Here is a 21,604-nt window from a genome sequence, read left to right as displayed (position 1 = left end):
CCGCACCAATCGCCGCCCCGGCAGCGCCGCGCCCCGCCGGCCCACAGTGCACCGCGGCGGCGCGCGCCGCTCCCGCCCCCAGAGCGCCGGCGGCGGGGCCGCGCCTGCGCCGTGAGGGCCCCGCGCGGTTCGAGCGCGGCTGTGGCGGGGCCGGCCCGGCCCGCTCGGAGCGCAGCGAGCGCCAGCGCCGCCGCTCTCCGCCGGCCCGGGGCCCTTTGGTCTCTCGTTGCGCTGGTCACGGGCACTGAGGCAAGTTTTGCTTGTGCGCCGTTCGCTTCCCGGGCTCCCCGCCAGGCCCGCGGCACCGCCACTTCTCCGGGATGCGCTCCCTGACACACTTCTGGCAAATAATGCGTGGCAGGTTTTTCCAGTTTCCGTGTATGGCGAGTCATGGAGCTCTCTGTATTTCAGGAATGCATTCTCCTCACAAAAGAGACAATTTGTTGCATTTATCTAGTAAATCGAGGAAGGCGGAGCGTGTGAAATGTATTAATTTGGAAATGGGTTTTTTCTTTGTTGTATTCTTTCTCCTGTACTTTTTAAAAATTTTTGCACATAGATTTCATACTCATTTAACAGTGTTTTACTATTAAATATTACTTTAGCCTTATGCATGTTACCAATGGAATGTAGTATGTGGACTTGCTCTAAAAGTGATGCTGACGAGGACCTGCTCGCAAATGTGCAGTCATTACAGAATCAGCTGAGGAGAACTGAAAGAAACCTACAAAGTGTAGAGAAAGAGCTTTCCAGGTATGAGCCTGTCTGGGAATGAGAACCTCCTGTCTCTTGCAGCCTAACTCAGTAGTATTCTGTGTGCTAGATTGCTGTCATTAGCTCCTTTTCTGCTTTTTGTTTGAATAGTCTCTATGAGCAGCCTAATAAAGAAAAAAAGCACTAGTGACTTCTTGCTCTCCCTCCAAACACTAGTACAAGGGAACATTACAGCCACTGCTTCGATGAGGTCACAGATGTCCCTCTGGAGGACTTTGTACAGCCCAATTACGATTGTCAAGGCTTTTCCAGCTGTAAGAAGAATTCTGGGAAAACATCTCACCAGGATTTTCAAAGAAAATGCAAAGTAAATATTCCTCTTCATTACTCCTTTGTATTACTTTGGCTTTCTATTCTCTGCTATGTTTTTGAGCATTTTGGCTGCTGGGCTTGGAGTAGATACACTGTAGGATCGGGCGGTGATGTCGAGTGAGCACCTTAAACATTGTATCCCTTGAGACATCGCTGCCGGGAGGATGCTGCTCAGCCTTTCGGGGCTTGAGGCTTGCAAGGAAGATGGGGACAAAGCTTTCCGCAGGTCCTGCTGGGGTAGGACAAGGGGCAACGATTTTCAGCTGATTTAGATGAGATGTAAGAGGTGTTTCACTGGTGAGGGTGGCCCGGAGCTGTGGTAGATCCCCTTCCCAGGAAACATCCAAGGTCAGGCTGGTCGGGGCTCTGAGCCAGCTGATCTGTTCAGGTTGTCCTTGCTCATTGTGAGGTGCTGGGAGAAAGTGACATTTAAAGTTCCCTTTCTACCCACACTGGTTTTGATACTATGATGTGTTTTTATGTAAGTGTATACATATATATATATATATAAACATATTTGTATGTCTAGTCTTACTCTGTATCCACAACTTTGAATAAAACTGTGGAAGAAAATGAACAACTTCAGGAGCAGCTGGGTGCCCTTCATGAGCAAAATGCATCTCTGACTTCTCAGAATCACTACCTGAAGAACAGAGTGGAAACAATGAACTTTGAATTGATGCAGTCAAAAACAAAAGTATGTATCTACCCCAAGACACCCAGTGACCATGATTTTTGAGTTTAGAATTCCAAGCAGAATGTGCTGGGTTTTGTCTTATTTTAATCTGTGTAAGTTTAATATTTAGTATATATTTCATAATCAATATTGATCTTGGACAGAATAGTTTGGAATCTATTTCTCCATGGGAAAAATAACTATATTAATTATGAATTCCATCTACTTATGTTCCAAAGTTTAGTCTAAAGACAGTAAGCCACAGAATGGAAAACACTATGAAAGAAAATAGTTCAGTAATGCTTTCAGTACTGTCCATTCATGTGTCTGAGAGATTAGTGGGAATAATAATGGCACAGTAGTCAATTGTCTAGGAAATTAAAATAGTTGGTCTCTCAAGTTCAATTAATATTGCTATTTTGAAAAAAGTGAAGATGAGTTAGAAGGGAATATTGTATCTAATAAATCATTACTGATTTAGTTTATACTTGTCTGTACAGGTTTATGTCAGGACAATGATGTTGTTTTATTTGGTTTATATAGAATATTAATAATACATGGCTATGCTTAGTGGGTTTTGTTTGAGAAGTGTTCTCTCCAGAACAGTACAAATACATAGATACACAAAATGTTTGCCTAGCACTGAAAGAAGAAGTTGGATATAAACTTCTGGGGAAAAGCAAGAGACAAGATGAAACTGTAAAGAAATAATTTTGCTAGACACAATATCACACTGAAACTGGAAGGAATGTTAAATGAGCAGAAATTTGGAGTTAAGGTGATGTAGATGAACAAACAATTTACAGTAGGGTTAAGAGCACTGTCATTCAGTAAGCAGATGGTTCTTCTGTTTCTTACCTGTATATATGCAAATGTTAATGAAACCCCAAATATGTTTGTATTTCAGATTTCATATCTTGAGGCTGCTTTAGCTACACATTTAATCAGCATTCCGAAGTTGAAAGAACAGATTGTACATTTGGAAGCAGAAGTTTCAGCTCAAGATAAAATTCTGAAGTAATGTGTACTTCTAAATCAATATTTTATTGTTGTCTTCCTGCTATCCAGTCTTTTTTTAGGGATGACCTAATTTCTGATACTGTGTGGGTCATGTAATCTGGGGTCTGAAACTTTCATTTCAGAGCCATTTATAGGAGGAAGGACATGGTTTAGTTTGTGCTGAATGAACTTCAAGAAACTGAGAAAAAAATAATAAAGACTGGTGAAAGAAACCAGTTTGTAATGTGTGCTGAATAGGAGTGTGCCCTTAGACCTGGCTAGGGTGATGGTTTGCTACATGACCACATGTATTCTCTTGTAACAAGCATACATATTTCTGAACACGACCGTGTTCTTTGTAACATAAAGGATTCTTTCTTCATGAATACATAATCAAGGCAAATGGCCAAATAAAACTGATGTAAATGCTGTTCAGAGGTGTCAGGAAGACATGCCTGGTTGTCAACTTGCCTTACACCCTCCTGTTACGGAATATTCAGTTAACATCTCAGTAGTCTGTCTTCACAAAAAAAAAAAGTAAAAATAGTTATGTTAAATGTATATTTTAGTGTTCTTTTCCAGTCACACCTCTTGGCAGAGAAAATATGATTTCTGTGATCAGAGCTCATGACACAAGGCCAGCTCTCTGGGGCCTTGGCAGTTGTGACCCCTGTGCCTATTGATAAGTCTTAGATAGCACTCCAGACTGCAGACATGCTCCTGGGGAGTCTGCAGACAATGGGTGCTCCTAACCCAGCTTTGAGAGTTACAGCATGTTTGTCTAGCACTTCTGGAACATTGTATGCACTAAAGAACAACAGAAAGATATTTTCTTTACAAAAAGTTCTTATTTTTTTATTATGCTTTGTTTATTTGCTAGAGATGCAGAAGATAGACTAGATCAAAATCAGAAAACAGCAATGGAAAGAGAATACATGTTGGAAAGATATCAAAAGGGCTATAAAATTCTGAAAATTGAGTTAATTGAACAAAGCAAGCAAGGAAAGAGGTAATTAACTAATTTTAATAAATTTAGTAATTCCATATTATTATAGACTAATAGCCCATAAGTGTTTATTTCCATTGGCAGTGGTTTACTTTGTAGAATCAAATTACTTTTCTGTTTTAAGGAAGTTATTTTTAAAAAAAGGGGAAATTCTGTGGTAAGGTACTGATTATTTAAATGGCATGTTTAAAATCTTTGAGATCAGCTGATAGCACACATTAGTGCCCAGGTTACCAGCTGTTTTTTTTCCTTCAGAGTGGATGTACTGCAGTGGAGAGCTTCAGTGTCCAGAATGTATTGCTCCTGAATTATTTTTGTATTTGTCTTGCAAGCACCTGCAGTGTATACTCAGCAGCTGGTATCCAGCAGTATTCCTTGGTGTGAGGAAAATGATAAAAGAACAGCTTAATCAAGAGAACATTTTTATGTTCTGCTTAATCTTACTTGTCCATGTGATACTGTTGGAAAGGGTGCTGTAATTCCATCTCAGTCCCCATTTCCCTTTCCTATTGCCTCCTTTAGCCTAGTGGCTCTGTCACTACTGGAGGGTTAGGGAATTTGACTGTTGGAAGTTGCTATGAACACTCCATCACCTCCAAAATGCAATTTTAAAGAAGTGAGTGGAATAAATAAAGATCCCTACCTTCCCTATTAATTAAACTGCATTACCTGGGGCAAAAAAATTACCTGAATTAATGGTTTGGGAAAGCATTTCCTGAACCTTTTAAGTGCAAACTTTTTGTTTGACTTGTGCCTCTACCCATCAAATTACCTCTAACTCTCTTATGGGAAGAAAACATGAAATACTGTGAGGCTTGCACTGCTGGTTGAAAAAATGTTTTGCTTTATGATTGCTGCTCCTTCAGAGCATGTGGGGTTGGAACTAGCTGTACTTAGTTACTAGCTGTAAATGTAAATATTTTTGTACTTCAGAAAAGCTGAGCTTCTTCCAGGTGTTGAGTATGATGTTATGGTTAGTATCAACAATTATTATGGTTTACTTTTAATCATTAATTGCAACAACTTACAGGCAACCTGAAGTGCTTTAGACTATTGCTATTTTGTTGTTCTGAAATGCTTTCATCCCCTCCCCTGGACACTTTTGCCATCTCCAAATGGGCACTGGTCCTCAGACTGCGAGACACCAATCTGAGGGCTGGCTGCATTAGAGGAGGCACTGCCCCAGCCCCTCAGTGGAAGAGGGAAATGTCAGTGAGCAGCAGGAATTGTTGTGTGCCCCTGTTGGCTGTCCTGGACAGACTGCACACCTGAGCTCTGCTGAGGTGACTCTGCCAACTTCTTCCCTAGTGAGCAATGGCAGGGGAGGGTGCAGTGCTGTGGAGTGAGAGGGAAGCAGTGGGCTTGTTTCTTGGAGCAGAGTCTTGTCTGATATCTGAGGCTTGGAAAGCTGGAAGAAGAAAGGAAGTACCCAGAGCAGTTACTGCACTAGGTGTTTTTAGTAACTGGAGAAGATAGTTACGTTAATGGCTGGAGTTTGGGTTTTAAAACTGGTTTGCATCTTTTGCTTGACAGAGCACAACAGCAAAGAAATGAAGCTTTGTTGAATGTGGAGGAGCTGACAAGGGCTTTTACCAAGTATAAAGCAGAAATAACTGAAAAATTAGAAAAGGTGAGAGTTTTTGTATTTGCCATGGTGTGAAGATGGTTTTGCCAGTAGGCCAGGCAGCTAATAGCAGCAGGTTCATTAGTCAGTCAATTGTTTCCACTTAGTGGCAAAGTCCTAAAAGAGGTGGGACAGGATAAGCAAGTGTTTGTAGTGATAAATTCAGTTACATAATTTTACACTGTCTTTGCACAGTCTGGATCTTTGGAGTCTGCATCTTTGCAGTATCCTAATACTGCTGCTGTTTCTTATGTCTTCTGCTTGCCAGCTGGGAAGTTTACATTTTAAAAATACAAAATCCTTTAAAAGCTCTTTTTCCTCCATATGTATAAGCTGTTCAATGAAACATGTGCTGAAGAAGAGCTAAGATGAAAATGAAGTCATCTCCCAAAGTTCCAACAATCAGAATTGTTAATTGTTCCTGCCTTGTGGGAGGAGAAAAATAAGTTAGCTCTTACAGAGATTTTGTTCTGTTAGTCTTCTTTCCTTGTGGAACAAGGCGCCAACCACAAATATACTCTAAAATATTAAGTTAATTTTTTCCTAAATGACAGAAAAAGAAAATTTCTTTGCCTCTCTCCTTCTCTTCACAATAGTGAGCAATAGTATTATCTGCTGACTTACCAGAAAGAGCATAATATTATTTTTAAAATAGCCTCTTGACACGGAAGCTTGGTTTATTGCTGTACAGTAATGAAAAAAATTGCTTTTTAAGGCTAAAGCTGAAGAAGTAGTCTTGGGAGAACGTTTAATTAATTGTGAAAAAGAAAAAGAGAAGTTGAATGATGAGTGTCTCAGCTACAGGAAGGATCTAGACATCCTAGAGGAGCAACTAAGGTAACACAAAGGCTTTTAAAAATTCTCTGCACAGTGTTTTTACAAGAACTTGCATGTTGCAGCTGTCACTGTGACTGTTCTGCTCAATCCATGTAGTTCAATACATTCCTCCTCACTTTCTGTAACTAATTTTTAAACCCTTTAATCCCACGTGCTGCCCCCCATGGCCAGGAAGAAGCCCCCCAGGCCTTCTGGGGCACTGTTCCTGGGCTGGCTGGCTGCTGCAGAGGGCAGGGGCTGCTCTGCTTTGCTGTCCCCTGTGCTCTGCCCCAGCTGCTCCTGGGAGCAGTGCCCTGCACTGCCACCCCTGGTCCCTGCCTGCTGCACAGCCCCTTGGCAGTCCCTAGCTGCCATGAGGAATGCTCTTGGCATCTGGTGGGGAGTGTTTCATTTCAAGCTGAAGCTCCCTTTTTTCCAGAAGTTCTTTGGTAATTCCCTCATTGCTTTAATGAGGGAAGACAACCATCAGCTGATTGTCTTCAGAATTGTTAGTTCTGGACAAACACCTGCAAAGACATTTTGGGGTTATTCAATTTACATGCTTTGTCCACACTCTCATTCCTGTCTTAATTGTTGTTCTTCAGGCCATTTTGGCAAGAGTGGGCAGTGTATGAACACCTTTATACTAGCTACAGTAAGTCTCTGCCTCTAGTAATGAAAATACCTTTTAAATGTCTTTTTAGACAATTAAAGGAAGAGAATCACAACACAAAAGAAGAAATTAAAGCTCTAGAGGCAAAGAACACTGAAATGACATCAATGCTGAGTCAGTCTGATCAGGAGATCATCAAGCTTAAGAGTGAACTTTCTGAAAAAGAAGTAGTACTTAAAGAGAAAAATGCTCTAATAAGTGAAAATGAAGAGCTGAGAGCACTTACTGCAGAGCAACAGAACCACTTGAAATTATGTCATCAAGAAATAGAGGATTCAAGGGAAGAGCTCAGCATACTAGAAACCATTATTTCTCAATTGTCTTTAAGCACATCTGAAGAGGTAGAGTAACTGATATACTCTTAACAGTGTATTATGTTTTGAATAATTTTAAGGATTGAGTTATCCAAACTTTTAATATCATGGTATATGTATCTTAAAGTTTATATGCCAGTATAACACATGAACTAAGGATGCTGTGAAGCAATAAAAGGTTGATTTTTTAATTGATTTTTGTTTTCTCTTAACTTTTAGTTTAAATGGCACAATTTCAAACACCAGCTCTTGAGTTCCTCAGCAAAAGAAGCTACCCCTGAATCTTGTGGTGAATCAAGTAAACCTTTGATTGCAGACCTAAGGTATAACTTTCTGGTTACTGAACTCTGGCAATATTAGGCAGATAATAAGATGCTATTCGAATTAGCAGGCAGAAAGAATGTTTAATAGCTGTCTCCTTCTTTATAATAGCATTAAACTGGCAATGAAAGAAGCAGAAATTCAGAAGCCTGGTGCAAACTTTACTATCTGTACTGGAGCTGAGCATCTTTCTAAGAGTAACGAAGGACAAGGAAACAGCAGGTTATGTGAGCTGGAAACAGAGCCTGTCAAATTGATCAGAAATCCAGGAGGTAAGCTTGCTGAAATAGCTGTGCAGTTCTGTCTAATTAATCCACAGAACAGAAATGTTCTGCAAGGGTTCAAGTTGTTGTTACAGCATGTATGCTTTGTTTGAACAGGGAACATTTTGCCACCTTGGAAACCGTCATGTTCTCTAAACACAATATATTTCTTTCTTTGGCTGCTTTGTTCAGCAATAGCTGAGCTAGGAGTTGTGTTGAAATGGAACCATGTGTTTTTTTCTTTAGGCAGATTATTCTAAAATCTCTATTTTTTTTCACTCTTTTCTCTGTATCCTGCTGTTAGTGTGTTCAGATTGCTTCTGTCATTACTGTTAGGACTGCTCCATGAAATTAATTCAGGGCACCTATATGATGATGCTGTCTTTATCTTGTTTGTTTCTTGGGGTTTTGTTGGGATTTTGTTTGTTTTCATGAGTCACTGCATTGTGTTACATTATGTGTTTACATGCTCTTTTATAAATTAATCTTAAATTTATTTTTTCTACTTTGAGAGAGGAGAAAATGTCAACAGTTGGAACTTATAAGCAAACAATTTGAAAAGGTGAGGCAAAAATTCCAGAAAGAGATAGAAGAGCTACGCACTAAACTGATAAAAGCAGATGATGAGAACTCTGCCTTGAGGACCAGCATGGCTCAAAGAACCAGTCAGTTTCAAACCATACAGGAAGACCTATTGAAGAAGGCTACAAAAACCAGTAGCTTAGAGAAAGAAGTAAGTTTTAAATAGCACTGAAAAGAATATGCCACTTTTTCTTCAGTTCAGTAATCAAAGATAGTGAAGACAAAGTGCATACAAATATTTGAATAAAACTGAAACAGTTTGTCTACATGCTGTTTTGTGCTATATTTCATTTCAGATAAGAAAGAAGTCTTCTCAGCTTTCTGCACTTGAGAAACAGTTGGAAGAAAAGACTATTGCTTATTCCACTGCTGCAGAAAGAAATGTTGAGTTGGAACTGGAACTAATGGTAAAATGTTCTCAGTGAGAAACCACATTATTTTAAAAAGACATAAAAGTTTAACTTGACAGTAGTATTCCCTGTATTCAAAATATGTGGACTTTCAGATCTGCTAAATAATCTGTGCAGATTTTAGGAACACAAGTTTTAAAAACAGAATCTTGTTTGAAATAAAACATCCTTTTTTCCCTGCCCTTGAATGTGGCAAGTTATTAATGAACATGTTATGTTTTCCTTGTGGTCACATGAAGATCTGGCCCTGTTGAACTTCCATTTGTTTCAGTGACATACGTGTACATTTGTAAATTAAAGAGTCTTCAAAATGGTATTTTAAAGATTCCATCTATCCATATGAACATAAAATTTCTTTTTGTCAGGAGTTACTTGTGCCATAATCCATCTTGGCAGACACCTTGTCTCTGTAGTGGCTGCATTTACTGACATTCTATACCTGTGGTATAGGTGTGACATCCTTTGAGATGACACATGCTCTGTGTAACTTCAGAATTTGGTTGTTGTTCCTTTATGAAATTTAGAAACCAGATGATCAAATAAAACACTGTTTATTATCACAGCTAAATGTTTTTATTAAGTCCTTTTATTGTTGCCACTTCCCAGGGAAAAAACAGATGCATTCATGAGCTGGAAACAACTATCAGTGAAGAACATGAGAAAATAACTTCTGCTTTTGAAAATGAAAAGTTGCTTCACCTCGAGCAGCACAAAGAAATGGAGAAACAGATTGATCTAGTAAGACCTTTTTGGTGTGGTAGTATGTATGAGTGTTATACTGGGTAACTTTTTCCTATATTGGTTTGTCTTGTAATTTTGAGACACCTCCCTTAAAATGTTATGTTAAATAGCTCTCTCTTCTCCTTACATTCCCTGATTTTAGTACATCTTCCATCTAACTAGCTATACAACTTTCCCTCTGAAATATTCACATCCTGCTCAAATGAAGAGAAATAAGGACTTAGGAAGAGTTTGTTTTTTGCTCCAAACACACAGAAAAAAAAAAGTATAGCTTTAGTGCCTACTGGGTTTAAAGCATAACAGCTTCTAAAAATGTTCTCATTGCCTGAACCTCTGCCAAACTGAGCCTTATGAGCATCTGCATTCAGGGGGTTTTCAGTCTCTAAAGAAATGTTTCTCCATGTGATTAGAAATATAACTGTGGTTATTTCTAGCTGTTTAAGAAGCTTCTCATATTTTAGTAAAGCATGTATGCATGTCTTATTGTGTTGGCTGGTGACAGACAATTACACTTTGTCTGCCCTCATTTTCCTCTGGAACTAAGATATTAAGTGCTTGGGATTTCTTACTAATTTTAAGACTGGGCAATACTGCTGAAGGAAGTAATGTATTTAATTTTAATTATAAAAATTATAGGTGAATAAATATTAATAACATATTTAGATGAATACACTTTTATTAAAATAATAAATTGCTATTTACTCACGGACAGCTTCGGACACAGCTGGAGAAGAAACATCAACAAGTCATTGAACAAGATAAAATAATATCTATTTTACAACAAGAGGTTATACATAAACAGCATCATATTGAATCATTGGATGGGCTGCTAATAGGAAACAGAGAGGTAAGGTTGGCTCTTGACTTTCTTTAAATGCAAATCAAGCAAGTGACCAAAAATAATGGAAAGCATATCCATAAATACATGGAAAAATTGGGGAAAATGAATGATGTTTATGTTTTTGCTTCTTAATTCTTGTTTGAGTAATTGACTGACTCTAGTGTAGTCACCAATTACTACTACTACTACTAGTATGTATTGTACAAATTTTAATGACCTTTCAGTATTTTCTGTCTTAGCATTTTCTTTATGCCTCTGGATTGCCCCTTGGGCTTCTCTCTCTAATGAAAGCAAAGAGATCTGGATAAAGAATGATTGCATCAATCCTGCACTAGGTGGAAAACCAATGATGTTCTAGTATTATAATGTTTTATTCCTTTAAATAAAGCCGCTGCTGCAGAATATGAAGAGACATCTCTCAGCAACCAAATTCACTTCAGAGTGTCATGCACACAAATACATTATACAAGCAATTGTGTTTTAGATACACTGATCTGCATTTTTTCCTGATTATGAGTTTTTATTAAATTATGTATAACTTTGTACCATTAATGTTATGTAATATATATATTTGGTTCTCTCGAATAAAAATGTCTGTAAAAACAGGAAATGGAAAATCAAAATGTCAAGAAAGAGCAAGGATTGAAGATGCTGGAAAGTCAGTTAACAGAAGAAAAAATCAAAGTTAGTAAACTCTCTGTCATGTTCAAGTAATAGTTTTAAAGTTTGCAGTAACAGTGTATTTCTTTTTATCTTTCATAGAAAAACTGTTTTATATAAATTTCTCTTAAGTAAATATTCCAGAAGTTATTTGAAGTATTTATTTTTTATCTCTTATTTAATTTTTTTTCTTTTTTCAATTAGAAGAAGTATGATGAAACCTACAGTAAGAGATTATGCAATGCATAATTGCTTAATGCAATTACTCTAGTTACAAATAGGGCAAACTTGTGCTTTTGGTCTACATATGGCATGTATTTTAGACATGTGTGATACTGTTAGTCATGTTTTTAGCCATCTCTAGCTCTTCCTAGTGTTTGCCTGATGTACATTTTCCATGCAGCACTTGTAACAGGATTTTCATAAACCTATGCCATGCACAGATTTTCCCCAGTCAAGTATTAAATCCTCAGGAAACCAGTGGGAGAAGATACTGGGGACTTTGCTTTTCTGAGCTTGTGTAGGACCAATTTGCTATCCAAGTGGCTTTGCAGTAATTGGGATGGTTTCCAGAGCCTTAAAATTAAGACACATAGTAATTTCTCTTCAAAAAGCTCTTGAATCAGCTGGGGACAGAGATAAAAAGTCCAGTATAGTTTAGAAAACTGGCAAAATTGAAAGAATTAGACATTCTGCAGCTAAACTCAGCACAATTCTCATTGATGAGAAATCCTAGTATTGAAACCAAATGTTTAAGAAAAGTTTAATTATTATGCCTTAAGATCTCAGGGTTTGTTTGTTATAATTTTTATCAGTTCAAGGTTATAAGGTATTTGTAAGAGATTACTCAAAACCAAATGAGCATTAAAAGTGTGAAATAGATTGACAGTGTTGACACTGCTCAAAGCTCTTCCTTTCCCATTTGTGAAACTCAGGCACTGTCCCCCAGTACAGAAGGGGAAATCATGCTGCTTGGTAACTTTTTGAAAAGAATTATAGTAAGATCTGAGTGGTTTTTTTTTTTAAACATGTGTGCCAACTCACCTATGATGGTAACTCCAAATTTATTTATGCAGTTCTATATGTAATGAAACATGATGGATTAATGATTTGGTATTTTTGTTTGCTTTTAAATTCTAGCTACTAACAAATGCTGGCATATCTTCTCATAACTGATAGTCTCATCTGATATAAACACAGTCTAAAGTATTATCATTTTGAATTTCATAATTTCAATTTTTGAAGACTGTTTCAGTGTTAAAGTTTACTATAATCTTCCTGACTTTTAATACTCATATGATAAAAATGTAGCTTTTGTGATGTTTTGTACAAAGGTGTCTTTTAATACAATTTTTAGACCAGTTAATAGAAACCATGCCATGCAATTTCAAATAATCTATTGCATTCACCTAGGTACTACAGCTTGAGTCAGCACTAAATGTATGTAAGGAAGAAGTTGCACTGTATTTGAGTCAGTCACAAGAAAATAAGGAGATGTTTGAAAATCAGCTGAAAGAAAGGTCTGAAGAGGTAACAGGTTGTTTATAAACTCTTCTGTATTGCAGAGAACCCTTGTTATGACTGATTTAATCTAAAAGCTTGTGCAATGATAGCCAAAATTTGCAGCAGGACCTGTGGATGGGAAGTAAGCTGGGAAAAAATGATACATTTTGTGAGGGTAAAGGGGAAAATCATAACTCAAAAACATGGGGTCAGTTAAGGGAAAAGAAGTACTAAGATAAATTGTTGAAAAAGGCAACAAAATCAGAATAATGTGAAACAAAACATTATCATGGAAAAAATTGAGAGAGCAATTGTAATATATTGTAATATAAATTTATAAGGGCACAAAATTGATCTGTTTTTCAACTGTCCTAATGGGGAAGAAGTCCTGTTTACTTCTAGACCCTGAGTTTTATCATACTTTCCACTACTACTTGAAAGCAAGAAGGAGTTAACTTTAAATATGAGAAGGAATTTTTATTTGTGGGTGAACTAATTATATAGCAGGCTGATCATGTCAGTGCTGGCCTACCTGCTGAGAGAGGCTTTAGTCAAGTGCAGGTTGCTGGACCCTGTACAGGATTAGCTTGGGGGAAGTTGTGTGGTCTGTGTCACACATAAACCTCTGATATTTGCTGCTGCTTCCTAAGCCCTAAACCCTGCTGTTGTTATGCTGCATCCTGTGTGAAACATCAAGTGTAGCACGTGAGGCTTTATTTTATTCAAGAACGCGCCCTTTTTTTTTCTTTTTTTTTTCCTGTTCCCCAGAACAGTTCCCTCTGGCATTCACCACTGAGAAACCAGATTAGTCAACATAAAACAAGTTAGGCACTCAAAATTACTTTTTTATTGGAATGACTATTGTCATACAGGCAAAAAGAAATAAAGGGGAGGACTGAGAACAAAATCTCAAAGGGAAAAGGACTTTCTGTGAAATAACGAAGACAGGAAGAAAGTTCTAACTAAAAATCTGCTATGTATGGTTATTTTAAAATATTGACAAGTTCTATTTAGAAAGCAAGAATCAAAACCTGGGAGTGACTGAGAAGATACTACTGTCCTTGCTGCATAGAGCATAATACAGTGATGAATTATGAGATCTGTTATGTACTGTTGAAACTGTAATGCAACTAAATTCTGACCCAAAAGTTTTATTGCATCACAAATGTGATTCTGTGTTCATTAAGAGAGAATAGCTGAAGCAACTGCAAAGAAAAATATTTTATTGTAATGGAAAATAAATGTCTTTTCAGCTTCATTATTTACAGAAAGAAATCAAAATTAAAGGTCAGGCTATTCAGGACATGAGTGAACAAAATATTCTCCTGCAACAAACTTTGCATCATCAGCAACAAATGTTACAGCAAGAAACTATTAGAAATGGGGAGTTGGAAGATAATCAAATTAAACTTGAAAAACAGGTACAGTATGGTGAGAAGTGTCTACATGTATAGAGAAAATTTAATGCCTTATGTATGTTTTCACAATACCTATAAAATCTGAATATTTCTTTGATAACTGAGTTGATAATTGTTATTTGATATATCTAAAATAAAGAGTTTAGTGGCTTGTTTTATCTTAATCCAGCTTCTGAGCTATCAAAAATTCTCGTTAGTATTAGAGTGACTAGGTGCTTGGAAAATCAAACCCTAGACTGCAGTTAAGTAGAGGTGCACTTAAATTCAGAAAGTTGTATCTTGTTACATTTACTAGAAACTATTTGACTTTCAAATGTGCAGAGCTTTAGTTTTAAATTACATACAGACTATAAAGAAATCTATTGTGTAAAAGCTCTCCCTGTGTGAGTTGCTAGACAAGAATGTGTATTTCTTTGGTATGCAATTTGAAACTACTCTTTCAATGCCATTTTCAATAGGTATCCAATTTGGAAAAAGAGCTTCAGAAGCAGAAAGCATGTGCAGAAGATGAGTTGAGAAAGGTGGAGGAGAAACTGCACCTAGCTGCTCAGGAAGCAGATTTAAACAGACAGAAGGTGGCTGAACTGAATTGTACAATCAGGTAGGTCCAGGATAAATGAGAGGTGCATTCTGCACGTGGGCATATGGATCAGAACACTTGCTGTCTGAAATGGTGTTCAGCTGTGAGCCTGCACCTCAGTCTCTGTGAGCACAGACTGGAAACCAGAAGGGAAGCTTCTCACTAGCAGAGGCATGACTTTCTGGAACAGCTTTCCAATGGAATTAATGCATGTCCTGGCAACCTACTTAGCCTTAAGATAGCACTTCATAAAGCAGTTCAAATCATAACCAGCTTGCTTGTAATTGTAGATAGTACATTCTACAGGAGCTTGCTAGTCTTAAAGAATATAGTTTTGATTACAAGAAAAGCCTGTTTAACATGACTTTTATTTCTATTCTATTCACAAACACTTGTCTTAGAGCATGTTGCTCTTGTTACTCCTTGCTTCATTTTGTTCTGTTGCCTCTCTTAGACAGATTAAATTGGAGATGGATCAGTGCAAGAATGAACTTACTGGCATGGAAAAAGAAGTAGTGCAATTAAAACAAGATGGTGCAAACAAAGCACTGCAGATAAATCAGTTGAATATCACTCTGGAAGAAGCAAGATCAGAGCTCAATAGAAAGGCAAATGAGGGTAATATGGCTATTGTGTTTCTCAGGCTTCCTTTGTTAAACTATTCCTCTGTATGTATGAGACATTTTTTCCTCCCCCCCTTTCAAAATCAAGTATATGAGGGTCAAAAACTTATAATCTTTTTAAACCCAAACAAAACCGAACCCAAATGAACAACACCCTCACAACCCAAAAAAATCACAAATATTTTTCACATACTTTTGCAAATTCTCACTTTTGTAGTATATACCTTCACCCCAGGTGAAATACTAAGTAGTTTCCCTGTAAATTGATAATGCAGATTCTTAATGTCATAATCAAATGAGACACTGAGCTTTAATTAATAATGCTATTCAAAAAATGTAGCTCTTTGAAACAAACAGAAAACCCCACAAGTTTATGGAAATAACATTCCAATCCATCATCTTCCATCTAGTTTAATTGGACCATTGTTTTCAGCCAGGGAAATAGCAGCAATTCTGGTTGCACTATTCCTAGCACTGAAAGGTCAGTTTCTATACTGTGTCTGTACTGTCTCCTTGGCCAGATGTTTTTAGGTATATCCTTATGTTTCAGGTCAGTTGTTGATTATGAACTGAATAAAACTAGCAATTACTTAGGTACCATAAAACTTTTTTGTATGAGTAGTCACTGTTTTTCTAGATTGTCCTAAAATAGTCCTAAAAAATAGTGATACTGAAAATTTATTATGACCACAAATGCTACTAGGTAGTGGTGTTGCATGAAGACCCTGATGTACTGAAGATTAAACATTCTCTTTTGTGATGTGTATGTAAAATAGTGAATGATTTTGAAGATAAACTGCTTCAAAGTGAGACTTGCCTCAAGAAAGCCTTACAGAAAATAGCAGAACTGGAATCTGCATTACAGAGTGCCTGTGGAGAATTAAAGATCACTTCAACACAGCTTCAGGAGTTGCAAGATGCATTGCAGAATGCACAGTCCTCTCTGGAGGAGAAGAACATTGCTATCATGGATCTGACAACTGAGCTCAGGTGAGCTGGTATCTTTTCTGTCATGAAAACTTAGTTATGTTGGCTTTTCCTTAAGAATAGCAAGTAGTTTGGATGGGGTTTTTTAACATCTTAGCAGCTCTCTATAAATTTTTCGGTGGTTTGAGGCCATCAGATAACTTGATAATTGAGATCCTCAGCTCATTTTTGATTTCTAAAAGTGGTGCTGAACTCTTTTTGGGGAATTCTGTTTTAAAATCTGTTCAAATTATTTTCAGAATCTTAAAGCTGTGAAGTAATCATAAGAATAGTCAAATTGTCCAGTTTCTTTTCTGACCACAAATTAATGATACTTTCTTTTTGAAAGAATCCTGATATAGCAAATTAAATAACTTAATAATGACGTTACTAAGAATTCCCCACCTGGAATATAATTAACAGAATTATTCTAATTGGGTTTGTTTCCTTGCAATCAATTCACCTTTAGGGTAATGTGCTGTAAGTAAGTAATAGATCTCATGATTTTCAAGCTGGATATTTGAAGCTAAGCAACAGAAAGTGCATTAAGCAATTAAATGTATGAGAATTTCAGGTATTGCAAGGATGAAATTGAAGACAAAAAGCAGGAACTCCTTGACATGGACCAAGCACTGAAAGAAAGGAACTGGGAACTAAAACAAAGAGTAGCTCAGGTGAGATAATTTCTAAGCATGTTACTGACAATTATTCCTGTTATATAGCAGATAACTTATGAAAAGTTAGGTTAGGCCTGCTGGGTTTGGTTGCTTGATGTATTGTCTCAAACTGTACTGGATCCTACAGCCACAGTGCCAACCTCAAACAGCTCTGTGCTGTTGAAGCCTTATGTACCAGGGAAATCAGAAGCCTTATGCCATAACCTATCCCAAGATTCTTCATTAGTGATAAAGTTATGGGGCAACTGGTCTCATCTTGATGTTTGCTAAGAGGAAGGAAAGATCTGTGCTGAAGGGTGCTTGGAGATGGCAGATTCCTGTCCTTGTTTGCACTGGAGCTTATTTGATTCACATTAAAGCAGCCTCTAAATATGAAATGGTATCTTTGTTGTGAATAAATTTCTGTAGCTCACTTGAAATATTTTCAGACTTTTGGTCTGGCTTCAGGATTTGATACCCATCATGGGAAAATTCTTTGTCCACCAGCCTTTGTCTTTAAGCATATTTGAGGTTCAGAGAGAAGGAGTGGGGATTTGAGTAAGTCTGTTCCAAGAACTGACACTGTAAGGAGGCCAGATCTTGCCATGTATTTTTGCCACAGTACCCTGTGAACTGCCCCAGGAAGTCATCAAAGCATTTGATGAACTGAATTTTTTTGGTTTGGCAAAATTTGGCACTTCCTAACAAGGTGAATTAGTACAATAAACCGCTCATATTTCTTTGCAAAGGATAACTAGATTTGTATTATGTGTATACGAGGACCTTATTTTTCCCAATTTCCCCCTTTTGTTTTTATGTTTAGCCACTATTTAAATGAAATAGCTAGGGTGTAGCTTTATATTGACTACTCAAGATAATACTCTTGAGGCTACAAAGGATTAATTTCATTCACTTTGCTCTCATAGTTTGTCATATGGCTTCATAAAATCTGCATATTAGTTCAAAATAAAATATTTCCTTTTTTTTTACCTCTAGATTACACAACTGGATATGACAGTTCGTGAGCATAAGGGAGAAATGGAGCAACAAATAATTCAATTACAGTGTCATTTAGAGAAATCAGAGCTGGAAATTAAGGAATGCAATAAACAGGTATTTCTTCTTAATCAAAAACACAGTTTCTCTAACAAAGGACAGCTAATGCTGTGAGAGAGTCTGATCCTGGGACTCAGATAGCTGGCCAGATTTAATCTAGAAGATAAAACCTCTTTTTTATTGTAGGGAGAGGGAAGGAATGTACCAGTGAAAATAGATGTTTGTCAATTAAAACTATAAATTTTGTAAGGCTATAACAGTGCAAAAATGAAAACCAATTTTTCACTTGATATGATATGGCTCCCAAACTTCTCTTTTAGTAAAGGAAAATGTAGACAAAATAAAAAATTGACAGAGGAATCCAAAGTCAGGTTCAATACTGACAATATTTGGGAGTTTTGTTTGTTTTGTGGGTTTGGGTTTTTTTAAATAAAATTGTTGTGACTTTGGTAAAATATTGGTTCTGATTTAATTGCATTTTCTGTTCAGATTGAGAGCTTAGAGAAGAAACTCCAGCATTCTAAAGATGAGCTTCGTCAAAAAGAGTTTGAATTGCTCCAGAGAGATCAGGAAATAAATCAGCTGAAGAAAAAAAGAATTAAAGAAACCAACATGGCCTAGAAGCTCTTGGAAAGGTAAAACATACCTTGTATAGACAACAAATTATCAATTTTTAATGCCATTACTGTACTGCCTAGAAGAAATTATATAGTGTCTGTTTAGTGTAAGTGTCATTACTTCTCCCAGAATCATTGTATTCTATATCCCCTAAGTTTAATTATTTTAAAATTACAGACTTTATGGCAAAGTCTTAATTGTCTGCTTTCTGTGGAGAAATTTGGTTACTGATTATCTTTAGGGACATGTTTTTCTGGCTATGGATGATATGGTCTTCCTTGAAAGGAAACAAAGCAATATGCTTTATGATGAGAGCTTCTTATGACTTAGGACCTGTCTTGTGAAAATTATTGCATCAAAGACCATGAAGCTCTAGCATGCTGGTAGGAAGGAGAAGTGAGAATTTTTTGGCCTAATGAATGGGAGTGTGTGGAGGGACTCAAGAAGACAGCTAATTTGTGAATTATACAAATCTTTGGTTTGGTGCCTGAATCAGTCTCTACAAGTACAAATGGGACCTGAGATAAACAGGCTTCTGCAGAAATAAGTTCAGTCAAGGATGATTCCAAGCAAGAGCAGAACACCAAAGCCAAGATGGCCTCTGCACTTTGGTTATGCTGCATTTATGTGTTTGTTTTCCCTAGGGTGAGGCATCAGAGAAGCCTCATTTCTGTGTGAACACCAAAGGCCTTTGGTCTGTATTCTAGATCACGAGGGCTTGGCTGTGTCACAGCTGAATGTGAAGGTTGTTTCACTGCAAATTAAAGCAATGTCAGCTCTGCCACCTTGAATTCTGTTGGGTTATTGATGATGCTCAAGAACAGGACAGTGACTGCTGCTACCTTTCACACATACCATTAACAATTTCTAACTTTTCTTAAGGGATGATTGTGAGAGAAAGCATTTCCTAGCTAGCCCCTGTATAATTTGCTGACTAGACTCTTTCCAGACAAATTGTCTTGTTTTTGCTAAGGAATACCAGGTAGGAAGAGGCTACAGAATGATATAAGAAAGGCTTTGAAAATAGACCTACTCTGGTCATATTCCTACCAAGACTTGGGGTAAGGAAATGAAATTTTATTTTCATTGCAGTGAAGTAGGTAAAAAACCACTGGATTTTAGAAGTATTCTGTACAAACCATGAAATATGTTGCAAAGGGCTTCTGGCTCCATTTAGAATATAATATTTAGAATATTATATGGTTCCTTCTTTGTTTAAAAATTAAGTATATTAACATAACGTAAGAAAACACTTTCTCCATTAGTAACACATTGCAGACTGGTTAACCAGACTTCCACAGAAATTTTCTGTCCTAGTTCTAAAAAATAAATTGCCTAATCTATTTAGGGAAAAGGGGTGGAGAGGCAGTGTGTATGTCTTGCCCAGGGGTACAGACTGTCTCATTCTTTTTCTTCTTAATACATTGCCTTCCTTGCTTATTACAGAAAATATATTAGTTCAGGGAAGGAATTGCTGGGAGGGTTGATTTGTGTTCTAGTCCACTCTGTCCCTTTGGGACTCATAAAATAACCAGGTCACAGAGTTTTCAGTTGAATCATTCTTTGTTCTTACTGTGCTTCAATCTGCAGTGAAGATTTTGTAACAATACAGCACTCGGCTACCCTTAGAAGCTGTAAATATTCCAAATAAAGGAACTGAAAATATCTTCCTGAACACTAAGAATGGCTTTTTTCATTTTTCTGGGAAATTGAAGTAATTTTCTTTATTAAAAAAAAAAAAGGCAGATTGGATTTACAGCAAACTAATTTTTTGTGGCCATAGTTCCTTCTGAAATGAGAAGTAAAATTGTATTAAAATGAAGCAAGAAAAAATTAGTGCTTGCAATGACTGACTTTTCTAAAAAGTGATTTTTACAACATTTTTGAAAAACTGTGCATAGCATAAAAAAATAGGAATTACTGTAATCTTTCATTTGTTAGCTGTAAGCTGCTTATATGCTACTTACAAGTGTTTGTGTACAGTATGTATAGCATTCCTCTTAAAGAATAAACACCTAGCTAAGCGTGGATAGATAAACAGAGAACCAACATAACCTCTTTTTAAATTTATGAGTTACAGGAACCTTAGTGGAATATGATGTGAAACAGTAGTGGCTGATAGTTGTGTTCCAGCACTAGCTAATGTAAACATGGCTGCTGTAGATATATCCTGAAGACAACTAAAACTCTATTTTTTTTCTATAAATGAATAATTAGATCCAGCATATTCACTTGTTTTTAAAAGGAGGGGTAGGGATAGTAAAGCCTAGAAACTCACAAAAAACCCTAACCTCAAACAAACCTCAGCTGTGTTTGGCTGCATTAATTTCTCTACACAGCTTCCATTTGTTTTGCTATTTTTCTTCTTGGTGTTGGTGGACATCGTAGGCTTTTTCCTCTTCATACCTTGATACTGTTGATGGGGTTTCTACAGACACTTCCTGAACTGTTAGCAACTTAAGAACAACAATGCAATCCTACATGAATCTTTAGCCTCATGCAGAGGAGTTATTTCAAAAGACAGTGTTCATTTAAGCTGTACAAAATTTTTACAAGGATTTGCATATGAAGATTTCTTCTCAAAACTATTCTACCTAATGTTTTCCTTCTTATCTGCTGGAACTTAATATGGTATTGGAAAATTTGTAAGTTGTGCTTTTGGAGAAAGCAAATGTACTTCAGTTACAAGAACAATGAACAAAAATGCAGTAATAACATAAATCAGGATTTGAGATGGCAGCCGTGGACTTGAGACCTGCTGTTAGTTTTCTTGAATTTGTAAGATAAAGTTTAATAATGAAAAGTAACATGTTGGTACAAATGGATTTAGATATGGTCATCACATATTTTGTTTCAGGTGCAAGAACTGTGAAGGAATCACTGCTGCTGCCCATTGGACAAGCAGCAACCCAGGGATGCTGCTGCTGGCATCATCACTGTGCATTCAAAGAGGACATTTTAAAGTTATATTTCTAAATAAGGCATGTAGTTATTTGTACTGAAGCAGACCACAACCTTTTTATTTTTCCAACTGTTATTGAGATTACTGCCTTCATGTAAAAACATATTAATTTATCTTTTATACTTCAGAATAAAACAATTTATTTTAAGTTGTGGGGATTAATTTCAGCTGTCATCTTTTTCAAAGGTTTTTAAATTATGTGCTTGTTTA

At 36.9% G+C, this 21,604-nt stretch overlaps 1 protein-coding gene across 3 annotated transcripts; it reads left to right on the top strand.

Moving 5' to 3' along the window:
* The first annotated feature begins 149 nt into the window (after nt 1-149).
* Nucleotides 150-21,542, top strand: CCDC18 (coiled-coil domain containing 18). 3 transcript variants are annotated; one of them, XM_064428209.1, is made up of 24 exons: nt 150-378; nt 606-753; nt 931-1,081; nt 1,616-1,783; nt 2,670-2,779; nt 3,642-3,770; nt 5,301-5,397; nt 6,107-6,228; nt 6,912-7,221; nt 7,414-7,517; nt 7,627-7,787; nt 8,291-8,511; nt 8,657-8,767; nt 9,377-9,508; nt 10,224-10,358; nt 12,426-12,542; nt 13,769-13,936; nt 14,392-14,534; nt 14,968-15,131; nt 15,913-16,126; nt 16,677-16,776; nt 17,755-17,871; nt 18,304-18,449; nt 21,290-21,542. In XM_064428209.1, the coding sequence occupies exons 1-23, from the start codon at nt 321-323 to the stop codon at nt 18,433-18,435; spliced, it is 3,312 nt and encodes a 1,103-aa protein (XP_064284279.1). In that variant the 5' UTR covers nt 150-320; the 3' UTR covers nt 18,436-18,449; nt 21,290-21,542. The 3 variants fall into 3 exon arrangements, with proteins under 3 accessions (XP_064284279.1, XP_064284278.1, XP_064284280.1); XM_064428208.1 differs by lacking the exon at nt 150-378 and adding an exon at nt 10,959-11,036; XM_064428210.1 differs by lacking the exons at nt 150-378; nt 9,377-9,508 and adding an exon at nt 10,959-11,036.
* The last annotated feature ends 62 nt before the right edge of the window (nt 21,543-21,604 follow it).

This window comes from Passer domesticus, chromosome 7 (assembly GCF_036417665.1).
Source record: "Passer domesticus isolate bPasDom1 chromosome 7, bPasDom1.hap1, whole genome shotgun sequence".
Lineage (NCBI taxonomy): Eukaryota > Metazoa > Chordata > Aves > Passeriformes > Passeridae > Passer > Passer domesticus.
Note: the sequence above shows the minus strand (reverse complement) of the source record. Positions and strands in the feature narration are given on the sequence as shown.